Genomic DNA, 22,772 nt, shown 5'->3' with positions numbered 1-22,772 from the left:
TGCCTTCAAAAACTAGGTCAGTAGGTCAAATAATAGAAAAACCTTGTGACCTCTCTGAAGGCCATATTTTTCATGGGATCTGTATGAAAGTTGGTCTGAATGTTCATCTTGATGATATCTAGGTCAAGTTAGAAACAGGGTCATATGCGGTCAAAAACTAGGTCAGTAGGTCTAAAAATAGAAAAACCTTGTGACCTTTCTAGAGGCCATACTTGTGAATGGATCTCCATAAAAATTGGTCAGAATGTTCATCTTGATGATATCTAGGTCAAGTTCGAAAGTGGGTCATGTGCCATCAAAAAGTAGGTCAGTAGGTCAAATAATGAAAAAACGTTGTGACCTCTCTAGAGGCCATATTTTTCATGGGGTCTGTATGAAAGTTGGTCTGAATGTTTATCTTGATGATATATAGGTCAAGTTTGAAACTGGGTCAACTGCGATCAAAAACTACGTCAGTAGGTCTTGAAATAGAAAAACCTTGTGACCTCTCTAGAGGCCATACCCTTGAATGGATCTTCATGAAAATTGGTCAGAATGTTCCCCTTGGTGATATCTAGGTCAAATTTGAAACTGGGTCATGTGCCTTAAAAAACTAGGTCAGTAGGTCAAATAAATAAAAAACCTTGTGACCTCTCTAGAGGCCATACTTTTCATGGGATCTGTATGAAAGTTGGTCTGAATGTTATCTAGGTCAAGTTTGAAACTGGGTCAACTGCGGTCAAAAACTAGGTCAGTAGGTCTAAAATTAGAAAAATCTTTTGACCTCTCTAGAGGCCATATTTTTCAATGGATCTTCATGAAAATTGATCTGAATGTTCACCTTGATGATATCTAGGTTAGTTTCGAAACTGGGTCACGTGCCTTCAAAAACTAGGCCAGTAGGTATAAAAATAGATAAACCTTGTGAACTCTCTAGAGGCCATATTTTTCACAAGATCTTCATGAAAATTAGTGAGAATGTTCACCTTGATGATATCTAGGTAAAGTTTAAAACAGGGTCACGTACCTTTGAAAACTAGGTCAATAGGTCAAATAATAGAAAAACCTTGTGACCTCTCTAGAGACCATATTTTTCAATGCAGGGTTCCCGCTGTCGGTCGCCAATGGCGCCAAATGCGACAAAATGTAAATTCTGGCGCTAAAAATCTTCAATTGGCGAATTTCATTGGCGCCTATAAGATAATCGTCGATCTGATCTTCTGATCTTTCTCAAGGACGCAATAACAGATTATCCAATATTTAACACTACACGAAGACAATACACAACGTGTCAATATCGATTTACACCTCGGGGCATAATTTAAAACTCGCCGAGTCACTAGAGCGTTCCTCCACGCAAGAACGATTATCGGTCAATCTGATTCGCCAAATTTAACCCCGCCTACTTACACGAGAGCAAATGAAACGAAATATTAGCTGCGTGCTTCGTCTATGGACCACCTTTTTTATGATGCAAACAACGCGGCACAAATTACAGGTTATTTAATGCCAATCCGATTCGCCGAAGTAATTGAGAGACCGAGAAAATGCCGGAAATAATGACACGTCAAAGCGCGATCAAAAGATACACATATTCTCCGATCGTTAATAGATAAATTTTGCACAAGCGTTGTTAAATAAATCTACGCGTCGCGGTCGTATAATTTCACTCGAAGAATTTTTGAGATACAAATGAACTAGAGCAGTTCTATTGGTTCTTTTACGTGCCCAACTTAAAGCATTGATACACGGGGGATAATAAAAGCTCAACCCCAAAGCTTCGAAACAAAGTGCTAGTAATACCTATAGGTGGTATTTTCGCTATACATTAGTATGAAAGGAAATAGAAATTTAGTTATATATATAATGAAACTTAAGTATTTTAAAAAGCTTTTCAAAAGTTATAAAATAATGTAAAACAACACTGTTTTTGATAAATGACCTAAATAAATTTTGAAATAAAAAGTTAAAAGAATAAAGAGATAAATATTCATGTTTTAAAAACATCTATTTAGTGAAAATGACTATTAAAGGGAGATAATTAAAGATGGCAAACTATATAAAGGGATAATTTTATAGATTGAGCAATTACTTTTGTTTAGAAAATGTTCTTGAAAATGGTTGAGAAGATTAAAAACTATTTTTGATTCAATGTGATATTAGGATAAATATTCATGTTTCAAAAACATCTATTTACTGAAAATGACCCTTAAAGGGAGATAATTAAAAATGGCAAACTATATAAAGGGATAATTTTATAGATTGAGCAATTACTTTTGTTTAGAAAATGTTCTTGAAAATGGCTGAGAAGATTAAAAACTATTTTTGATTCAATGTGATATTAGGATAGACTGGTTCAAGAGCAAATTGAATGGTTACTGTAAAGAATCAAATGAAAAAGAGATTAAAAAAAGAAAATGGTATGTCACCCATCACAGACTATTGGCTCCAACTTGAGAGCCACTGGCGCAAACTTTTCCTGATTGGCGAATTTGTTGGCGCAAAGTGAAATTGACCCAGAGGAAACCCTGCAATGGATCTTCATGAAAATTGGTCAGAATTTTTATCTTGATAATATCTAGGTCAAGTTCAAAACTGGGTCACATGAGCTCAAAAACTAGGTCATTATGTCAAATAATAGAAAAAACGACGTCATACTCAAAACTGGGTCATGTGGGAAGAGGTGAGCGATTCAGGACCATCATGGTCCTCTTGTATTACTGAATGGACTTGATTCAAAAGAATGTTGTTCCTCTTCATCACCAAAATTGTCTGATACAGGGTAGACGACTCTTGCATCAATATGTCATGAATGTTTCAGTTAGCTTTTCTTTTTCTCTCTATTTCTGTTATAACTAGATATATTTGATTTATGGTGAACCCTGCTCAGCCAGCTAGTTCCTCGGCTTAGCCAAAGTTTCCCCTGCTCAGCTAAAATATAATCCTATTCAGCCAACCCTATGTGATTCTGGTACAACTTGAGCATGAAAAGAATTGGAACCACTGTCTTGCCTTTGCATGATCATTACAGGTTTTCAATAGGGACTGAATACTTGGTTTTGCTGTATTTCTGTGATTCAAGCAGGTGTAAAAATGTTTGTCCTTTCCCTTTGTTTTACTTTAATGTAAATGAAATGTGAGCCCTGTTTGGTGTTATATAACCTGTACTGTGTTGGTGTACAGTAAAGCCCAAACAAACAAACAAAAACAAAAGAGAAGTTTCTCTGCTAAGCCAACAGTTCCCCTAACTCAGTAAATAGTTTACCCTGCTCAGCCAGAAGTTTAATCTACTTAGCCACAGCTCACAGTTTACCCGGCACCTCCAAAGTTTCCTCTGCTCTGTCAATAGTTTTCACTGTTCAGCCAAAAGTATACCTTGCACAGCCAACAGTTTATGCTGCTCAGTCAGTAGTTTACCCTTTTCTCCTGTTCTGTCAACAGTTTCCATTTTTCAGTGGACAGTTTCCACTGCTAAGCTAAAGTTTACCCTGCTCAGATAACAGTTTCCCCTGCTAAGCCAAAAGTTTTGCCTGCTCAATCAATAGTTTACCTAGCTCACCCAACAGTTTACCCTGCTGTTCTAACAATTTCCCCCGATCAGTCAACAGATTACCCTAATCTGTTAACAGTTTACCATGCTCCTCTAGCCTTTCACACTGCTTAGCTGAAAGTTTACTCTGCTTGACAGACAGTTTACCTTCCTCAGTCAAGTCAAAGGCCAACAGTTTACCCTGCTTGGCTAACAGTTTATCCTGCTCTGCCAACAGTTTGACCTGCTCAGCCTACACATCTCTCTGTTGTGCTAGTAGTTTACCCTGTTTAGCTAAAAGTACTTTGTTTACTTTCCCCTGCTTGGCCAACAGTTTCATTTGCTCAGCAAACAGTTCCCCAGCTCTTGCATTTAAAATATCAAGTGATACTGTGACTACATTTATTTATATATAAATGTAATATTAGTTCCCTATCAGTCCTAATAAGACTGGTGTTTCAGGGACTATAGGATTATGCTTTTCTGTTGGTATTCCATCAGTCCATCCACTCCTTAACTGCCACCCAACAAGAGATTTTGATACCACTTTGCACAAAATTTATGTTTCCCATAAAGAAACAAAGTGCCATGTGCAACACCTAAAGCCCTAGCTTAGAGGTCAAGATCACACTTGATGTTCATATGTTAACAGGTTTGTTTAGTGTCTGCTCCAAAACACTGCCATGCACCAAGGGATTTTAGAATGAGAGTATATGATCAAGGGCACACATGGGAGGTCATAGACTAACAGGTTCTGTTTTGTGTCTGCTTCATAACTTTTCCATCCATGAAGGGATTTAATATTAATTAAGTATTCCCCATAACCATATCCATTCTTGTTTGATCCATAACCCTGCCATCTGAGGAACTTGAATGAGAAATTTTGCTGTTTAAACTGTCTCCATGTTTGTTAAAATTGGTTATCTCATAAAGCCTTTGTTTTGTTGTCAAGTACCAGTCCAAGATACCAGGTACCTGTTAATCTTGCTAATGTTGCTAACAGTTTCTATGAACACAGCATCAATATGCTAAGTGATTCATCACCCCTCCAGGTTTTTATCAATATTCATATACTGGAGCCCAAAAAGAGACTAAAGATAGTTTTCAGAATTTTGTGTAGCAGCATATAGGGGAGGGTAGAGAATGGTTGGGATTGGGTTGTGGGAGGGGGTTATTATGGTATTGAGTGTTGATGAGAAAATTTATGCCAAATTTAACTTTTGAAAATTGATGAAGTTTGTTTGGAAATGATATATTCATTTGAACTGGGGTTCATATGTATTACTAAGTACAGAAGGATACCAGAATAAGACAATATAACTAGCCACATAATGCATCCATATTTTATTTGACACATATAACTAACCAGTGGAATAGAGCATTTTTAAACAACTTCTGTTTCTTAGTTGAACATAGCTCTTGAAACAAATGATACTCTTGACCCATTACAGGTCTTGTTGAACCGCAGATGTGTCACATGATAAATCCTTAAACTACTGGTTTAAGTGAGGTCTGAAAAAGAACCAGTTAAAAGCTATCCTGGTTGTATACAGTAAAATCGTTTTTTCCTGTCCAGGGTATGAAATTTTGTGATTTTGGTCCGAACAGTTGTTTTGTGATGATACGATTTAGTGGACAGAAGGTGTAATTTATAGAAATTTTATTTGTTGAGATTTCATGTTGTGGACTGAAGCAACACAAATTAGTTCCTTAGTCACAGCAAATATTAAACATTTCCCAGAACTGCACATTTGTGTCTTATAAAGTCTCAAAAGCAAAGCAATAATTTATATGAATATTTTTACATGTTCTGTTTAAAAGGTATTAATTCAGAAATAAATCCACTGCTACCCTTAATGTGAAAGTACTCATTTCCCTCGCATTTCTAGTCTGAGAGTGAGAAGATTGGGGTGGAGAATCCAGCTGCAGATGGTGTTTACTACATGAAGCAGACGGTCGGAAATGCTTGTGGTACTGTTGCTGTGATACACGCACTCGCCAATAACACAGAGCAAATCAAATTTGAAGGTAAACTTTCCCCTTGTTTATATCTTCTTTGTTTGTTCTAGCTTCATTTAAATAGATTATCTGAACTGTTTCTCATGCACTATTGCATCTCCTTTTATACTAAATTTAGACATAAAGTGCATTACGCCTTTCTAGAATTAAAACAAAAGCAGCACTGAGTATAGCGTTTGTTGGAGCTAGGAAATAAGAAAAAGGCAGTAAAATTAGTTCATCTTGTGGGCATTGCATCAGTTTACTTAGTAACTTGTGGCCGACTTTGCCAGCTTGTTATGTCTCCCACCACACTGTGTGTCTGTCTGTCCGTCCTCGGCCAAGTTCCATAACTAGCCAAATCGGTCCAGGCACTTCTGAATTATGGCCCTTGAATTACCGAAATATGCTCAGATCTTGGGAGCTAGAAGGACCCATAATATTACTAATCATTAGTAGTATAGGAGTCCCTTTGGGGCACTTTATGTGCACTCTAAGTGCAATATTCTCCAAACTTGAACAAAATGTGTTTGACTATAAGACCTTGGCCTAGTTTGATATCTAGCCAAATCGGCCGAGGCACTTCGGAATTATGGCCCTTGAATTACCAAAAAACACTCAGATTTCTTGTGCATCATCTAGTGGTCCTCTACCAAGGTTGTTCATATTATTCCCCTAAGGTCAAATTCGGCCCCGCCCTGGGGGTCACATGGTTTACATGACTTATATAGGGAAAACTTTGAAAATCTTCATGTCAAAAACCACAAGGCATAGAGCCTCAATATTTGGCATGTGACATCATCTAATGGTCCTCTATAAAGTTTGTTCAAATTATGCCCCTGGGATGAAAAGAGGCCCCGTCCCGGGGGTCCCAAGTTTTACATAGACTTACATAGGAAAAAAATTAAAAAATCTTGTCTGAAACCAAGAGACCTAGGCCGTTGATATTTGGTATGTAGCATTGCCTTTTGGTTCCCTACCAAAATTGTTCAAATTATGCCCCTGGAATGAAAAGAGGCTCCGCCCCAGGGGTCTCAAGTTTTACATAGACTTAAATAGGAAAAAAATATATATATCTTCTTGTCTGAAACTGCAAGGCCTAGGCTTTTGATTTTTGGTATGTTGCGTCACCTAGTGGTCCTTTACCAAGAGTGTTTAAATTATGCCTCTGGGGTAAAAAGAGGCCCTGCCCTGGGGGTCCCAAGTTTTACATAGACTTACATAGGAAAATACTTTTAAAAATCTTCTTGACTGAAAGTTCAAGATCTAGGCTTTTGGTATTCATTATGTAGCATTGCTTAGTGGCTCTCTAACAAGATTGTTCAAATTATGCCCCTGGGGTGAAAAGAGGCCCCACCCAGAGGGTCACATAGTTTTTATGAGTTATTTAGGAAAAAATACTTCAAAAATTATCTGATCATATTTTCTAGACTGTTTAATTATAGTTACCTTATGACCCCAAGAAATTAGGGGTAAATTAACTGTAACCTACTGACCTACTTTCTTGTTTTTTAAGATACAGCCTTGAAATTTGGATGACATGTACAGTTTTGCACACTGATCTTAAAACTGACTTTCAGTGACCATGATTGTGACCTACTGACCTACTTTCTTGTTTTTTAGCTCACCTGAGCACAAAGTGCTCAAAGGTGAGCTTTTGTGAACGCCCTGTGTCCATCGTCCGTCCGTCCATCGTCGTCAACAATTTGACTGTTAGCACTCTAGTGGTCACAATTTTGGCCCAATCTTAATAAAACTTGGTCAGAATGTTACCCTTAATAAAATCTTGGATGAGTTTGATATTGGGTCATCTAGGGTCAAAAACTAGGTCACCAGGTCAAATCAAAGGAAAAGCTTGTTAACACTCTAGAGGTCACAATTTTGGCCTAATCTTAATGAAACTTGGTCAGAATGTTACCCTCAATACAATCTTGGACGAATTTGATATTGGGTCATTTAGGGTCAAAAACTAGGTCACCAGGTCAAATCAAAGGAAAAGCTTGTTTAACACTCTAGAGGTCACAATTTTGGCCCAATCTTAATGAAACTTGGTCAGAATGTTACCCTCAATAAAATCTTGGACAAGTTTGATATTGGGTCATCTGGGATCAGAAACTAGGTCACCAGGTCAAATCAAAGGAAAAGCTTGTTAACACTCTAGAGGTCACAATTTTGGCCTAATCTTAATGAAACTTGGTCAGAATGTTACCCTCAATACAATCTTGGATGAGTTCGATATTGGGTCATCTGGGGTCATAAACTAGGTCACCAGGTAAATTCAAAGGAAAAGCTTCTTAACACTGTAGAAGCAGCATTTATGACTGTATCTTCATGAAACATGGTCAGAATGTTAATCTTGATGATCTCAAGGTCCAGTTAGAATCTGGGTCATTAAGGTCAAAAACTAGGTCACCAGGTCAAATCAAAGGAAAAGCTGGTAAACACTGTAGAGGCCACATTTATGATCATATCTTAATGAAACATGGTCAGAATGTTAATCTTGATGATCTATAGGTCACGTTAAAATCTGGGTCAGGTGGGGTCAAAAACTAGATCACTAGGTCAAATCAAACGAAAAGCTTAACACTCCAAGAGGCCACATTTATGACTGTATCTTCATGAAACTTAGTCAGAATGATAATCTTGATGATCTTTAGGTCAAGTTTGAATCTGGGTCATGTGGGGTCACCAACTAGGACACTGGGTCGAATCAAAGGAAAAACTTGTTAACACTTTAGAGGTCACATTTCTGACCATATCTTAATGAAACTTGGTCAGAATGTTAATCTTGATGATCTTTAGATCAATAGGTCAGGTGAGCGATACAGGGCCTTCATGGCCCTCTTGTTAAGATACAGCTTTGAAATTTGGATGACATGTATAGTTTTGCATGCCGATCTTTAAACAGACTTTCAGTGACCATCATTGTGACCTACTGACCTACTTTCTTGTTTTCTAAGCTACAGCAAAAGGATTTGAACCACCTGTAATATTTTTTTAGAGATTTCAAAAGTAATCTTGCATAATCTTTACCTTGACCCATTCTCCTAATTTTCTTGTTAGCTCACCTGTCACATAGTGACAAGGTGAGCTTTTGTGATCACCCTTCGTCCGTCGTCAGTCCGTGCGTGCGTCAACAATTTCTTGTCTGCATGATAGTGGTTTCATTTATAATTTTATTTTAACCAAACTTGCACACAACTTGTATCACCATAAGATCTCGGTTCCTTTCTTGAACTGGCCAGATCCCATTATGGGTTCCAGAGTTATGGCCCCTGAAAGGGCCAAAATTAGCTATTTTGACCTTGTCTGCACAATAGCAGCTTTATTTATGATTTGATTTTTACCAAACTGGCACACAACTTGTATCACCATAAGATCTTGGTTCGTTTCTTCAACTGGCCAGATACCTTTATGCGTTCCAGAGTTATGGCCCTTGAAAGGGCCAAAATTAGCTATTTTGACCTTGTCTGCACAATAGCAGCTTCATTTATGATTTAAATTCAATCAAACTTACACAAAACTTGTGTCACCATAAGATCTCGGTTCCTTTCTTGAACCGGCCAGATCCTATAATGGGTTCCAGAGTTATGGCCCCTGAACGGGCCAGAATTAGCTATTTTGACCTTGTTTGCACAATAGCAGCTTCATTTATAATTTGATTTTAACCAAACTTGCACACAACTTGTATCACCACAAGATCTTGGTTCCTTTCTTGAACTGGCCAGATTCCATCATGGTTTCCAGAGTAATGGCCCCTTAAAGGTCCAAAATTGGCTATTTTGGCTTTTGCAGCCATATAGAGACTTCATTTATGGTTTTATTTGATACAAACTTCCAAAATATCTTCAACAACAATAAATCTTGGATTCCATGACAAATCAGATCCAATCGTAGGTTCCAGAGTTATTTTATATCTGATTATCTCCTCTGATTGTAATCAAAATGGATTTATATCAGTAAGTACTTATAGGACTTATTTGAAATTTCATTATTGTCATTAGTTGGACTGAGCCAATCAGGGTAGATAACTATGGACTGATTTTATGTCAAATTACCTCCCTTTATTTCAAATTAAAAATGGGTATATCTCCGTAACTAATGAAGATACTGATCTGAAATTTCATTTATGTCAACAGATTTATTTGGCAGATCCTTCTTTTGTTCACTTACAATAATTTTTTTTTAATTACTTCCCTTTAACATTACTATAAATAGCTTATTTTTAGTAACTTTTTTATTATTGGCCGTAGGGAAAAACCGAGACCACTTTTCTGTGGTACAACATGGATGGTACCTCCAATTTTTAGGTGTATTTTGACATATCTGTACCTTGTAAGAATTTTTTTTTCATTTTGGTTAAATTTCTTCCCTTTGTTGTTCCTGTCCTTTGGACTTAGATATTTTTTCTGAGGACCTTCTTGTCCTCAAGTGCAATGATAACAGGTGAGCGATATAGGGCCATCATGGCCCTCTTGTTTTAAAGCTTTAGCTAAGAAATTTGATGTGCAGAGTGCTGTTTTTGGATGACTAGCTTCAAGGACACACTTAGGGGTCAAAGGTCATATGAGTGTGTTTCGTGTCTGCTCTGTAACTCTTGAACTGCTTCAAGGTCAAGGTCACACTTAGGAATGAAAGGTCATATATGAGTTTGCTTTGTCCGCTCTGTAACTCTTGAACTGCTTGAAGGATTTCAAAGAAACTTGGCACAAATGTTCACCACACTGAGGCGACGTGCAGAGTGCATGTTTTGGATGACTAGCTTCAAGGTCAAGGTCACACGTAGGGGTCAAAGGTATATTTGTGTATATTGCTCTGCATTGCAGTGCTCTTGTTTTTATTTGGCAGATCCCTTTTTAGCTCACCAGAGCCAAAGGCTCAAGGTGAGCTATTCTGATCGTTCACCGTCCGTTGTCCGTCAGATTGTCAGTATTTTCATTTTTTCTTTCTTCCTTTTTTTAGCTCACCTGAGCACAAAGTGCTTGGGGTGAGCTATTGTGATCGTTCACCGTCCGTCGTCCGTACATCGTCCGTCCACACTTTCCTTTAAACAACATCTCCTCCTAAACCAACAGGCCAATTTTGATGAAACTTCACAGGGATGTTCCTTAGATGGTCTTCTTTAAAAATTGTTCAAAGAAATGAATTCCAGGCAGAACTCTGGTTGCCATGGCAACCGAAAGGAAAAACTTTAAAAATCTTCTTCTCAAAAACCAGAAGCCTAGAGCTTAGATATTTGGTGTGAAGCATTGCCTAGTGGACCTTTACCAGGTTTGTTTAAATCATGACCCCAGGGTCAAAATTGACCCCGCCCCAGGGGTCACTTGATTTTACATAGGAAAACCTAAAAAAATCTTCTCAGAAACCAGAAGCCCTAGAGCTTAGTTATTTGACATGTAGCATTGCCTAGTGGACCTCTACTAAAATTGGTCAAATCATGACCCTTGGGTCAAAATTGACCCCACCCCAGGGGTCACTTGATTTTACATAGATTTCTATAGGAAAATCTTCAAAAAAAAAAAATAATAAACCAGAAGTCCTAGAGCTTTGATATTTAACATGTAGCATTGCCTAGTGGACCTCTACAAAATGTGTTCAAATCATGACCCCCGGGGTCAAAATTGACCCCACCCCAGTGGTCACTTGATTTTATATAGGAAAGTCTTTAAAAAATTTCTAAAAATAAACCAGAAGGTTAGATCTTAGATATTTGACATGTAGCATTGCCTAGTAGACCTACAAAATTTGTTAAAATCATGACCCCCGGGGTCAAATTGACCCCGTCCCATGGGGTTACTTGATTGTACATAGAAAAATCTTCAAAATTTTCTAAAAATAAACCAGAAGGCGTAGAGCTTAGATATTTGACATGTAGTATTGCCTAGTGGACCTCTACAAAATTTGTTCAAATCATGACCCCCGGGGTCAAAATTGACCCCCGCCCCAGGGGTCCCTTGATTTTATATAGGAAAATCTTCAAATTTTTTTTAAAAAATAAACCAGAAGGCCTAGATCTTAGATATTTGATATGTAGCATTGCCTAGCAGACTTCTACAAAATTTGTTCAAATCATGACCCCCGGGGTCAAATTGTCTCCGCCCAATGGGGTTACTTGATTGTACATAGAAAAATCTTCAAAATGTTCTTAAAATAAACCAGAAGGCCTACAGCTTAGATATTTGACTTGTAGCATTGCCTAATGGACCTCTACAAAATTTGTTCAAATCTTGACCCCCAGGGTCAAATTGACCCAGCCCCAGGGGTTACTTGATTGTACATAAGGAAATCTTCATAAATTTGCTAAAAATAAACCAGAAGGCCTAGGTCTTAGATATTTGATATGTAACATTGCCTAGTAGACTTCTACAAACTTTGTTCAAATCATGACCCCTGGGGTAAAATCGGCCCCTCCCCAGGGGTTACTTGATTGTACATCGGAAAATCTTCCAAAAAAATTCTAAAAATCATCAGTTTGACATTTGAAACATGTAGCTCATATTACTCGGGTGAGCGATCCAGGGTCATCATGACCCTCTTGTTTGTTCTCTTACAATAATTTTTTTTTGTATTACTTCCCTTTTTTGTTTATATAAATAGCTTATTTTGAAACTTTTTTATAATTGGTCGTAGGGAAAAACCAAGTCCACTTTACTGTGGTACAACATGGATGATACATCCAATTTTTAGATGTATTTTGACATAACTTTACCTGGTAAGAATTTTTTTTGTGGACTTAGCAATTTTTTTTGAATTTCTTCTTTTTGTTGTTCCTGTCCTTTGGGCTTGAACAGTCAAGTTCTTTAAATTTTGCTCCTATCCTCTGATGTAACCCTTCAGGGGTATATTGCCCTGCTTGGCGGCGCTCTTGTTGACATCATTAGATGACCTCACATGTCATTTTTATGCCCCCGCCATAAAATGGGGGTGGGGGAGTGTTACCCCTGTCCGTATGTGTGTTTGTTTGTGTGTTCAGGAAAGGGTGATGTTCGTGTTCGGTCCATAACTTTGACATGCATGGTCCGATTTCAGAATAATATGACACAAATAATAAGCATGGATAGACGATGTGTCATGCGCAAAAACCAGGTCCCTAGGTCTAAGGTCAAGGTCGCACTTAGAGGCCGAAGGTCACATACAAGAATGAATTTGTCTTGAGCATTTCTTCTTCATGCATGGAGGGATTATGATGTAAGTTGCCTCGGTGTATACCCTCATGAGACAGAATGTCATGCGCAAGAATCAGGTCCCTAGTTTAGAATTACTTCCCTTTGTTGTTACTATAAATAGCTTATATTGTAACTTTTTTATTACTGGTCGTAGGGAAAAAACAAGACTACTTTTCTGTAGTACAACATTACAACATGCATGTTACATCCAATTTTGAGAAGTATTTTAACCTATCTCTACCTGGTAAGGATTTTTGTGTGGACTTAGGATTTTTATGCCCCCGGAAGGTGGGCATATTAAAATCGCACTGTCCATCCGTGCGTTCGGTAAATTCTTGTCCGGGCTGTAACTCTTCCATCCATAAAGGGATTTTGAAATAACTTGGCATAAATGTTCACCATAATGAGAGGAAGTGTCATGTGCAAGACCCAGACTCCTAGTTTTAAGGTCAAGGTCACACTTAGAGGTTAAAGGTTAACATGGGGTGTTTTGTGTCCGGTCCATAACTCCATGAAGGGATTTTGAAAGAACTTGTCTTAAATGTTTACCATAATGAGACGATGTGTCATGCATAAGACCCAGATCCCTAGCTCCAAGGTCAAGGTCACACTTACAAGTCGAAGGTTAACAGGGTATGTTTCATGTCCGGTCCATAACTCTGCCATTCATTAAGGGATTTTGAAATTACTTGGCATAAATGTTCACCATAATGAGACGATGTGTCGTGAGCAAGACCCAGACCCCTAGCTCCAAGGTCAAGGTCACACTTAGAGGTCAAAGGTTAACATGGTCTGTTTCTTGTCCGGTCCATAACTCTGCCATTGATGAAGGGATTTTGAAATTACTTGGCATAAATGTTCCCTATAATGAGATGAGGTGTCATGTGCAAGACCGAGACCCCTAGCTACAAGGTCAAGGTCACACTTAGAAGTCAAAGGTGTTCCTTGTCTGGTCCATAACTCTGCCATTTATCAAGGGATTTGAAAATAATTTGACACAAATGTTAACCATATTGAGAAGATGTGTCACCGAGGCCTCTTAGGTCAAGGTCACAAAATGATATGTGATTTTTTACAAATACAACTGTGGCATTCTTGGGCTTACTTCGTGGGTATTTGTCACCAATAGTGACAGCTCTTTTTTGTTTTTTTTAAGATTAACTTCCCTTAGTTGTTACTATAAATAACTTATGCCTGTGACCTTTCTCATGTTGCGGGGGCATCTGTGTCTGTGACACATTTCTAGTTCTTAACTTTGGCTTACATTTTGGCAAATTTATGTCCCTTTTCCAAGTTAGAAATTTTTGTTGGGAGGAAAAAGAAATTGCTATCTGATACAGAAAATGTGGTTGTGATTCCTGCAAGATTTTACTTGTGAATTTCATATTGGATGACCTATACATGTATTGTCTACCAGACAGCCACCACTCTGTCAGTAAGAATTATCCTTGAATTTCCAAGCTGCTGAACACTAAATGCAAATTTGATATTGTTTTCAGATAACAAACATTTTAAAGAGTTTCTGGAGGAAACTTCAGGAAAAGAGCCAAACCAGATAGCAGATATACTGGAAAAGGATACGGTTAGTTAGTTAATGACATTATTGCTTAACTTTTTTGAAGAATAGGTAGAGCTATTGGACACCCAATCGTCTGCGTCTGTGTCCCAATTTGGTTAAGTTTTGTTATGTAAGCTGGTATCTCAGTACCTACTAATGGGAATAAATTGAAACTTCACACATTTGTTCACTATGATGATCTTACATGCAGTGCACAGGTTCCATAACTCTGCTTCGCATTTTTACAAAATTATGCCCCTTTTTATACGCCCGTCTCTGAAAGAGCAGGGCGTATTATGTGAACACTCGTGGCTAGCAGGCGAGCGGTTGGTGTCCGCTCTCTAAGTCAAACAGTTTTCATCTGATCTTCACCAAACTTGGTGACAATGTTTGTGGGCATAATATCTCGGCCAAGTTTGATAACCAGCAAAATTGCCCCAGGCACTCTCGAGTTATGGCCCTTTAATTACTCGAAATCTGCAAATTTAGCCTTGTCCACCCTCTAAGTCAAACAGTTTTCATCGGATCTTCACCAAACTTGGTGACAATGTTTGTGGGCATAATATCTCGGCCAAGTTCGATAACCAGCAAAATCGCCCCAGGTACTCTTGAGTTATGGCCCTTGAATTACTCGAAATCTGCAAATTTAGCCTTGTCCTCCCTCTAAGTCAAACATTTTTCATCCAATCATCACCAAACTTGGTGACAGTGTTTCTTGGCATAATATCTCGGCCAGGTTTGATAACCAGCCAAATCACCCCAGGCACTCTTGGATTATGGCCCTTGAATTACTCGGAAAAACTGCAAAGGACATCGGACATTATGCTAGGGATTTTGCCCTAAGTTCAATGCTATTTCTTGACTTCAGTAGCTGATAGTTTTATATAACAGCTTCAAATACTGATAAATAAGTTATATTCCTATCAAACTGTCACAAAAAATAATTTTATTTTATATTCGTTTTCTTGAAATTCGAACAGTTTGTAACTAAGGGTCATATTTTTAAAAAATTTTTAGTTAAAATAAGCATTGGTATTTAAGGTATGTCTACTATGAAATATTTTAACACAATAAATAAACTGATACCATGCAGATTATCAGTTTTATTGACATTTTTCAAAATAAACGAAACGGAAAAAATAGAAGTGGAACAAAACATTTGGTCCCTAACTGTACTTCAGTTATTTCCACCCGAGTGCCCATGATAACACTGATGCATTGATCATATCCTACTGTTTGTTTTCTATACATCTATTGCTATACTGTATTTATACACATGTACAATACTGACCGGGCATTATGTGGATTATTATTGAATACATGCAGTGGTGTACCTGGCCATACATTGGCATAGTTGGCCTTTTTCAGTTGAAACGGAGGGGTGCAGGAGACTGCCTATTCCACTGCGGGTTCAGGGATGCCTTACTTTTAGCATTTTTTATCAGTGGAACTTCACTAGCTAGTATCAACATTTATATAGATATTCTTGGGGTGTCTGTGTTAGTTCTTTGAGGTCCTTACTAGTATTTCGGTTGGCTTCAAAATTAGTTTCAGACGTGTGAGCGAATTGATGTTAATTCTGGGGGGGTCTGTTAGTTATGGGCGAGTCAGTATTAGTTCTATGGGTGTCAGTGTAAGTTCTGGAAGCAATTAGGTTAGTTAATGAGATGGTGTCTGGTGTAGTTTTTGTTAGGGTATAGGATGCTGGATCAAATAAAAGCAAATGTTGCTTTTAAAATGCATTCTAGGTTCGCTTCAACTGTGTCCTACAAAAGGTAAAAAAATTGCACCTAAGTGGCACTATTCCCGTAGAAGTTCGTCTGTATTTCTTTGTCATGTTTACGTTGAAGACGCATAATTATGTAATATGTCGAAGCCACTTGCTTGGTTCATGACGGATGACAGATGCAGTTGTCTCAATCCTGATAACACTCAATCGACGGACTGTCAATAGGTAACAGGTCTGATTGAAAAATTCATAAGATATACTTATAAGGATCTGTCTGCTTTCTAGCTTCACTTTCTATGTCCCCTATATGTATTGTGTTAAGTGTTTTCTGTGCTTGAAATATTTACAAAAATGAATAAAGCTGTATATATGTAAGGCTTAGGAAACACATGCAATAAGTGTCAAATACTTATGTAAAAATTTATTTGCTGACACCCTGTACGTAGTTTTTTTTCAATTTTAAACACTTTCCCACCCGTGACCAAGTGCCATTTTTGCAGCAAATGTATATAATAATTATTGTACCCCCCGACAACAAAGTTGTAAGGGGGGGTATACTGGTTTCAGGTTGTCTGTCTGTCTGTCTGTCTGTCTGTCTGTCTGTCCGTCTGTCTGTCTGTCCGTCTGTCCGTAGACGCAATCTTGTGCGCACCATCTCTCCTTATTCCCTTGACAGAATTTAATGAAACTTCACACAAGTGATCAGTACCAGCAGTAGTTGTGCATGGGGCATGTTAGGTATTTTTAGAAAAAAAATTTGCAGAGTTATGGGACTTTGTTTTTTTTGTTACTATACTATATACATAGACACAATCTTGTGCGCACCATCTCTCCTCATCCCCTTGACACAATTTAATGAAACTTCACACAAGTGATCAGTACCAACAGTAGTTGTGCATGGGGCATGTTAGGTTCTTTTAGAAAACAAATTTGCAGAGTTATGGGACTTTGTTTTTTTTGTTACTATACTATATACATAGACACAATCTTGTGTGCCCCATCTCTCCTCATCCCCTTGACACAATTTAATGAAACTTCACACAAGTGATCAGTAACAACAGTAGTTGTGCATGGGGCATGTTAGGTTCTTTCAGAAAAAAAAAATGCAGAGTTATGGGACTTTGTTTTTTTTGTTACTATACTATATACATAGACACAATCTTGTGCACACCATCTCTCCTCATCCCCTTGACACAATTTAATGAAACTTCACACAAGTGATCAGTAACAACCCTAGTTGTGCATGGTGCATGTTACATTCTTTTAGATAAATATTCTGCATAGTTATGGGACTTTGTTTTTTGTTACTATACTGAATACATACAGTCTATATACATACAGTCCACATAATTATGCAATCTTGTGTGCGTCAAATTGCAATGTACTGTGTCAGTGCATGCGGGGGGTACATTCATCACCTTTAGTGATAGCTCTAGTTTACAAAGGCATGTGAACTATTTTGTTGCGTCACTGGTGGGAAAGATGTTTAAAACGTAAAAATGATTTATGTTCATATTTTAATAGAAAAGAGAATGAGAAATGTCTACAAAGTCTTCTTTTTTGTTCATAAACTTGTAAAATGAAGTCGCATTTATCAAGAAATAGTCTTCAACTATCATAACTATGCAATTTCAGAAGTCTATCCCTATGTCACGTTTTCCTTAATCGGATAGGCAATCTGAATAGGAAAATGTCCGAGGTCCTTTAGCCTTGTCTGCTCCCTAAGTCGAACAATGTTCGTCTGATCTTCCACAAACTTGCAGATAATGTTTGTGGGCATAATATCTCGGCCAAGTTCAGTAACCAGCCAAATCGCCCCAGGCACTTCTGTATTATGGCCCTTGAATTACTCAAAATCGGCGAATTTAGCCTTGTCTGCTCTCTAAGTCGAACAGTTTTCATCCAATCTTCACCAAACTTGGTGACAATGTTTGTTGGCATAATATCTCAGACAAGTTTGATAACCAGCCAAATCGCCCCAAGCACTCTTGGATTATGGCCCTTGAATTAGGCCAAATTCGATGACAGGCTTATTTTGTGACAGTCTGCCACTCTTGTTATCCCCCGACGAAACTCGGAGGGATATAGTTTTGGCGTTGTCCGTCCTTCCGTCTTACCGTCCGTCCGGAGCCATATCTAGGAAATGGTTGGGAATATTTATTTAAAACTTCATATACATGTTCACCACTATGAGTTCTTGCGGCCCATCAAGTTTCAGTCAGATTGCCCAAGTAAAACCAGAGTTATGGCTCTTAGAAGTTTCTAGTGTTAACTATATAGGGTACTATAAATATGGCAATTTCTGCATCATAACTTTTGATATATTTGACCTAGAACTATGAAACTTAAACAGAATTTAGATCACCATAATGTGGTTTCATTCGGATTTATATGTAAATTAAGAGTTATTGCCCTTTAATTGTATAAAAATCCACATATTTGTACATAACAAACTTACCATTTGGTAGAATTTCATTAAATTTCTTTCATTCTTTTCCATGAACATATATTGTAAACATGTGAAGTTGTGTACCCACACCTGGTCACCCCCTTACCTTGATCACACACCTCCCCGCCTATCCCCCGACACCCCCCCCCCCCACCTCTCCCAAAAAAAATAAAAAAATCATTCCTTATTTTACATTTTTTTCAAACAAACTTCATGTGCATGTTCACCACTATGAGGCTATGGGGCCCATCAAGTTTCAGACAGTTTGCACCAGAGTTATGGCCCTTAGAAGTTTTTAGTCACCTGGTCACCCACTTGCCTTGGTCACCCCGCCCTCCCCACCAAAAAAAAAAAATTTTTTTTTTTTTCATTTCTTATTTTAGATTTTTTTCAAACCTTCCAAGTTGTACCATTCCCCAACCTCACTTCTCCACCCAGTCATGCCCACCACTGATCATGCATCCTCTACCCCCCCCCCCCCCCCCAACTTCACCCTTTTTCCCTTTTTTATTAGCTCACCTGTCACATAGTGACAAGGTGAGCTTTTGTGATCACCCTTCGTCCGTCGTGTGTTCGTGCGTCCGTCCGTCAACAATTTCTTGTCTGCACGATAGTGGTTTCATTTATGATTTTATTTTAACCAAACTTGCACACAACTTGTATCACCATAAGATCACGGTTCCTTTCTTGAACTGGCCAGATCCCATTATGGGTTCCAGAGTTATGGCCCCTGAAAGGGCCAAAATTAGCTATTTTGACCTTGTCTGCACAATAGCAGCTTTATTTATGATTTGATTTTTACCAAGCTGGCACACAACTTGTATCACCATAAGATCTTAGTTTCTTTCTTGAATTGGCCAGACTCCATTATGGGTTCCAGAGTTATGGCCCCTGAAAGGGCCAAAATTAGCTATTTTGACCTTGTCTGCACAATAGCAGCTTCATTTATGATTTTGTTTTAACCAAACTTGCACACAACTTGTATCACCATAAGATCTCGGTTCCTTTCTTGAACTGGCGAGATTCCATTAGGGGTTCCAGAGTGATGGCCCCTGAAAGGGCCAGAATTAGCTATTTTGACCTTGTCTGCACAATAACAGCTTCATTTATGATTTGAATTTAATCAAACTTGCACACAACTTGTGTCACCATAAGATCTCGGTTCCTTTCTTGAACCGCCAGATCCCATAATGGGTTCCAGAGTTATGGCCCCTGAAAGGGCCAAAATTAGCTATTTTGACCTTGTCTGCACAATAGCAGCTTCATTTATGATTTGATTTTAACCAAACTTGCACACAACTTGTATCACCACAAGATCTTGGTTCCTTTAATTCAACTGGCCAGATTCCATCATGGTTCCAGAGTTATGGCCCCTTGAAGGTCCAAAATTGGCTATTTTGGCTTTTGCAGCCATATAGAGACTTCATTTATGGTTTTATTTGATACAAACTTCCAAAATACCTTCAACAACAAGAAATCTTGGATTCCACGACAAATCAGATGCAATCATAGGTTCCAGAGTTATTTTATATCTGATTACCTCCCCTGATTGTAATCAAAATGGATTTATATCAGTAAGTACTTACAGGACTTATTTGAAATTTCATTATTGTTATTAGTTGGACTGAGACAATCAGGTAGATAACTATGGACTGATTATATGTCAAATTACCTCCCTTTATTTCAAATTAAAATTGTTATATCTCCATAACTAATGAAGATACTGATCTGAAATTTCATTTATGTCAACAGATTTATTTGGCAGATCCTTCTTTTGTCCACTTACAATATTTTTTTTTAATTACTTCCCTTTTACGTTACTATAAATAGCTTATTTTTAGTAACTTTTTTATTATTGGCTGTAGGGAAAAACCGAGACCACTTTTCTGTGGTACAACATGGATGGTACCTCCAATTTTTAGGTGTATTTTAACATATCTATACCTTGTAAGATTTTTTTTTTCTTTCTGGTTAAATTTCTTCCCTTTGTTGTTCCTGTCCTTTGGACTTAGATATTTTTTCTGAGGACCTTCTAGTCCTCAAGTGCAATGATAACAGGTGAGCGATATAGGGCCATCATGGCCCTCTTGTATTTTTTTTTTATTTTTAATTTTCAATCAATATTTATAATCAACATGTGAAATTTTGTTTCCTCTCCCATTCCCCTTCCCCCCCCCCCCCCCCCCCCCCCCCCCCCCCCCTTCCCCCTTTTTCCCTTTTTTTTTTTTTTTTTTTTTTTTTTTTTTTTTCATTTTTAATTTTCAATCAATATTTATAATCAACATGTGAAATTTTGTTTCCTCTCCCATTCCCCTTCACCCCCACCCACTAAAAAAATAAATATATACATATATGTATATATATACATATATATATTTCCATTCTTTTTTTTTTTAAATGTTCATACCTTTAACATGTTAAGTTGTGACTGCACAAACCTTGCCCTCAGCCATGTTAAAAAAAAAAAGTATCATACATTTATTATGTACTCTTTAATTAAACATTTGTTTTCTGTTAAATTGATTTTGACTAATGAAATTATTTGCTTCTTATTAACATCCTTAACTTTTTGCCGGATATATCTTTTTGCCATTTCTCACCACAAACCCTTTCGGCGGGGGATACCAATTCATCGAATTTGCTTGTTATGCCCGCCTTCTTCGACTGTTAACACTCTAGAGGTCACAAATTTGACCCAATCTTAATGAAACTTGGTCAGAATGTTACCCTCAATAAAATCTTGGACGAGTTTGATATTGGGTCATCTGGGATCAAAAACTAGGTCACTGGGTCAAATCAAAGGAAAAGCTTGTTAACACTCTAGAGGTCACAATTTTGACCCAATCTTGGTCAGAATGTTACCCGCAATAAAATCTTGGACGAGTTCGATATTGGGTCATCTAGGTTTAAAAACTAGGTCACCAGGTCAAATAAAAGGAAAAGCTTGTTAACACTCTAGAGGTCACAATTTTGACCCAATCTTAATGAAACTTGGTCAGGATGTTGCCCTCAATAAAATCTTAGATGAGTTTGATATTGGGTCATCTGGGGTCAAAAACTTGGTTACCAGGTCAAATCAAAGGAAAAGCTTGTTAACACTGTAGAGGCCACATTTAAGACTGTATCTTCATGAAACTTGGTCAGAATGTTGATCATGATGATCTCAAAGTCCAGTTAGAATCTGGGTCGTGTAGGGTCAAAAACTAGGTCACCAGGTCAAATCAAAGGAAAAGCTAGTTAACCCTCTAGAGGCCACATTTATGACCATATCTTAATGAAACATGGTCAGAATGTTAATCTTGATGATCTATAGGTCAAGTTCAAATCTGGGTCAGGTGGAGTCTAAAACTAGGTCACCAGGTCAAATCAAAGGAAAAGCTTGTAAACACTCTAGAGGCCACATTTATGACTGCTTCTTCATGAAACTTAGTCAGAATGTTAATCTTGATGATCATTAGATCAAGTTCGAATCTGGGTCATGTGGGGTCAAAAGCTAGGTCACTGGGTCAAATCAAAGAAAAAGTTAGTTAACACTTTAGAGGCCACATTTATGACCATATCTTAATGAAACTATCTTGATGATCTTTAGGTCAATAGGTCAGGTGAGCGATACAGGGCCTTCATGGCCTTCTTGTTTTTAAGATAGAGCCACTAAATTTGGATGACATGTATAGTTTTGCACACCAATCTTAAAACTGACTTTCTAATATTTTAGCGTCAGTTTGCCATTTGAAACATGTGGCTCATATTACTCAGGTGAGCAATTCAGGGTCATCATGACCCTCTTGTTTGTATAGGTTCAGTTAACTTGAAAGCTATAAGAGTGGCGGCTTTGGAACATTGCAAACTTGTTTAATCATTAGATGAGTACATAGGCCACAAACCTTACCTCTAACATTGCAAACTTGTTTAATCATTAGATGAGTACATAGGCCACAAACCTTACCTCTAACATTGCAAACTTGTTTAATCATTAGATGAGTACATAGGTCACAAACCTTACCTCTAACATTGCAAACTTGTTTAATCATTAGATGAGTACATAGGCCACAAACCTTACCTCTAACATTGCAAACTTGTTTAATCATTAGATGAGTACATAGGCCACAAACCTTACCTCTAACATTGCAAACTTGTTTAATCATTAGATGAGTACATAGGTCACAAACCTTACCTCTAACATTGCAAACTTGTTTAATCATTAGATGAGTACATAGGTCACAAACCTTACCTCTAACATTGCAAACTTGTTTAATCATTAGATGAGTACATAGGTCACAAACCTTACCTCTTACATGTATTTTGTCAGAATGCTTAGAAAATTGGAATTTCTTGGTAAAAATTTTGTTAAGGTCTGCTTTCCT

At 37.7% G+C, this 22,772-nt stretch overlaps 1 protein-coding gene across 2 annotated transcripts in view; it reads left to right on the top strand.

Annotated features, from left to right (window-relative positions):
* LOC123556473 (ubiquitin carboxyl-terminal hydrolase-like) overlaps window positions 1-22,772 on the top strand; it is a 78,978-nt gene that overhangs the window by 19,962 nt on the left and 36,244 nt on the right. For both annotated transcript variants that reach the window (XM_045347219.2, XM_053542694.1), the window contains 2 exons: window positions 5,398-5,536; window positions 14,172-14,254. In XM_045347219.2, coding sequence (XP_045203154.2) covers window positions 5,398-5,536; window positions 14,172-14,254 — 222 coding nt within the window. The remainder of the gene's footprint in view (window positions 1-5,397; window positions 5,537-14,171; window positions 14,255-22,772) is intronic.

The sequence above is a fragment of the Mercenaria mercenaria genome, chromosome 5 (genome assembly GCF_021730395.1).
Source record: "Mercenaria mercenaria strain notata chromosome 5, MADL_Memer_1, whole genome shotgun sequence".
NCBI lineage: Eukaryota > Metazoa > Mollusca > Bivalvia > Venerida > Veneridae > Mercenaria > Mercenaria mercenaria.
This window is presented reverse-complemented; position numbering and strand designations above follow the sequence as displayed.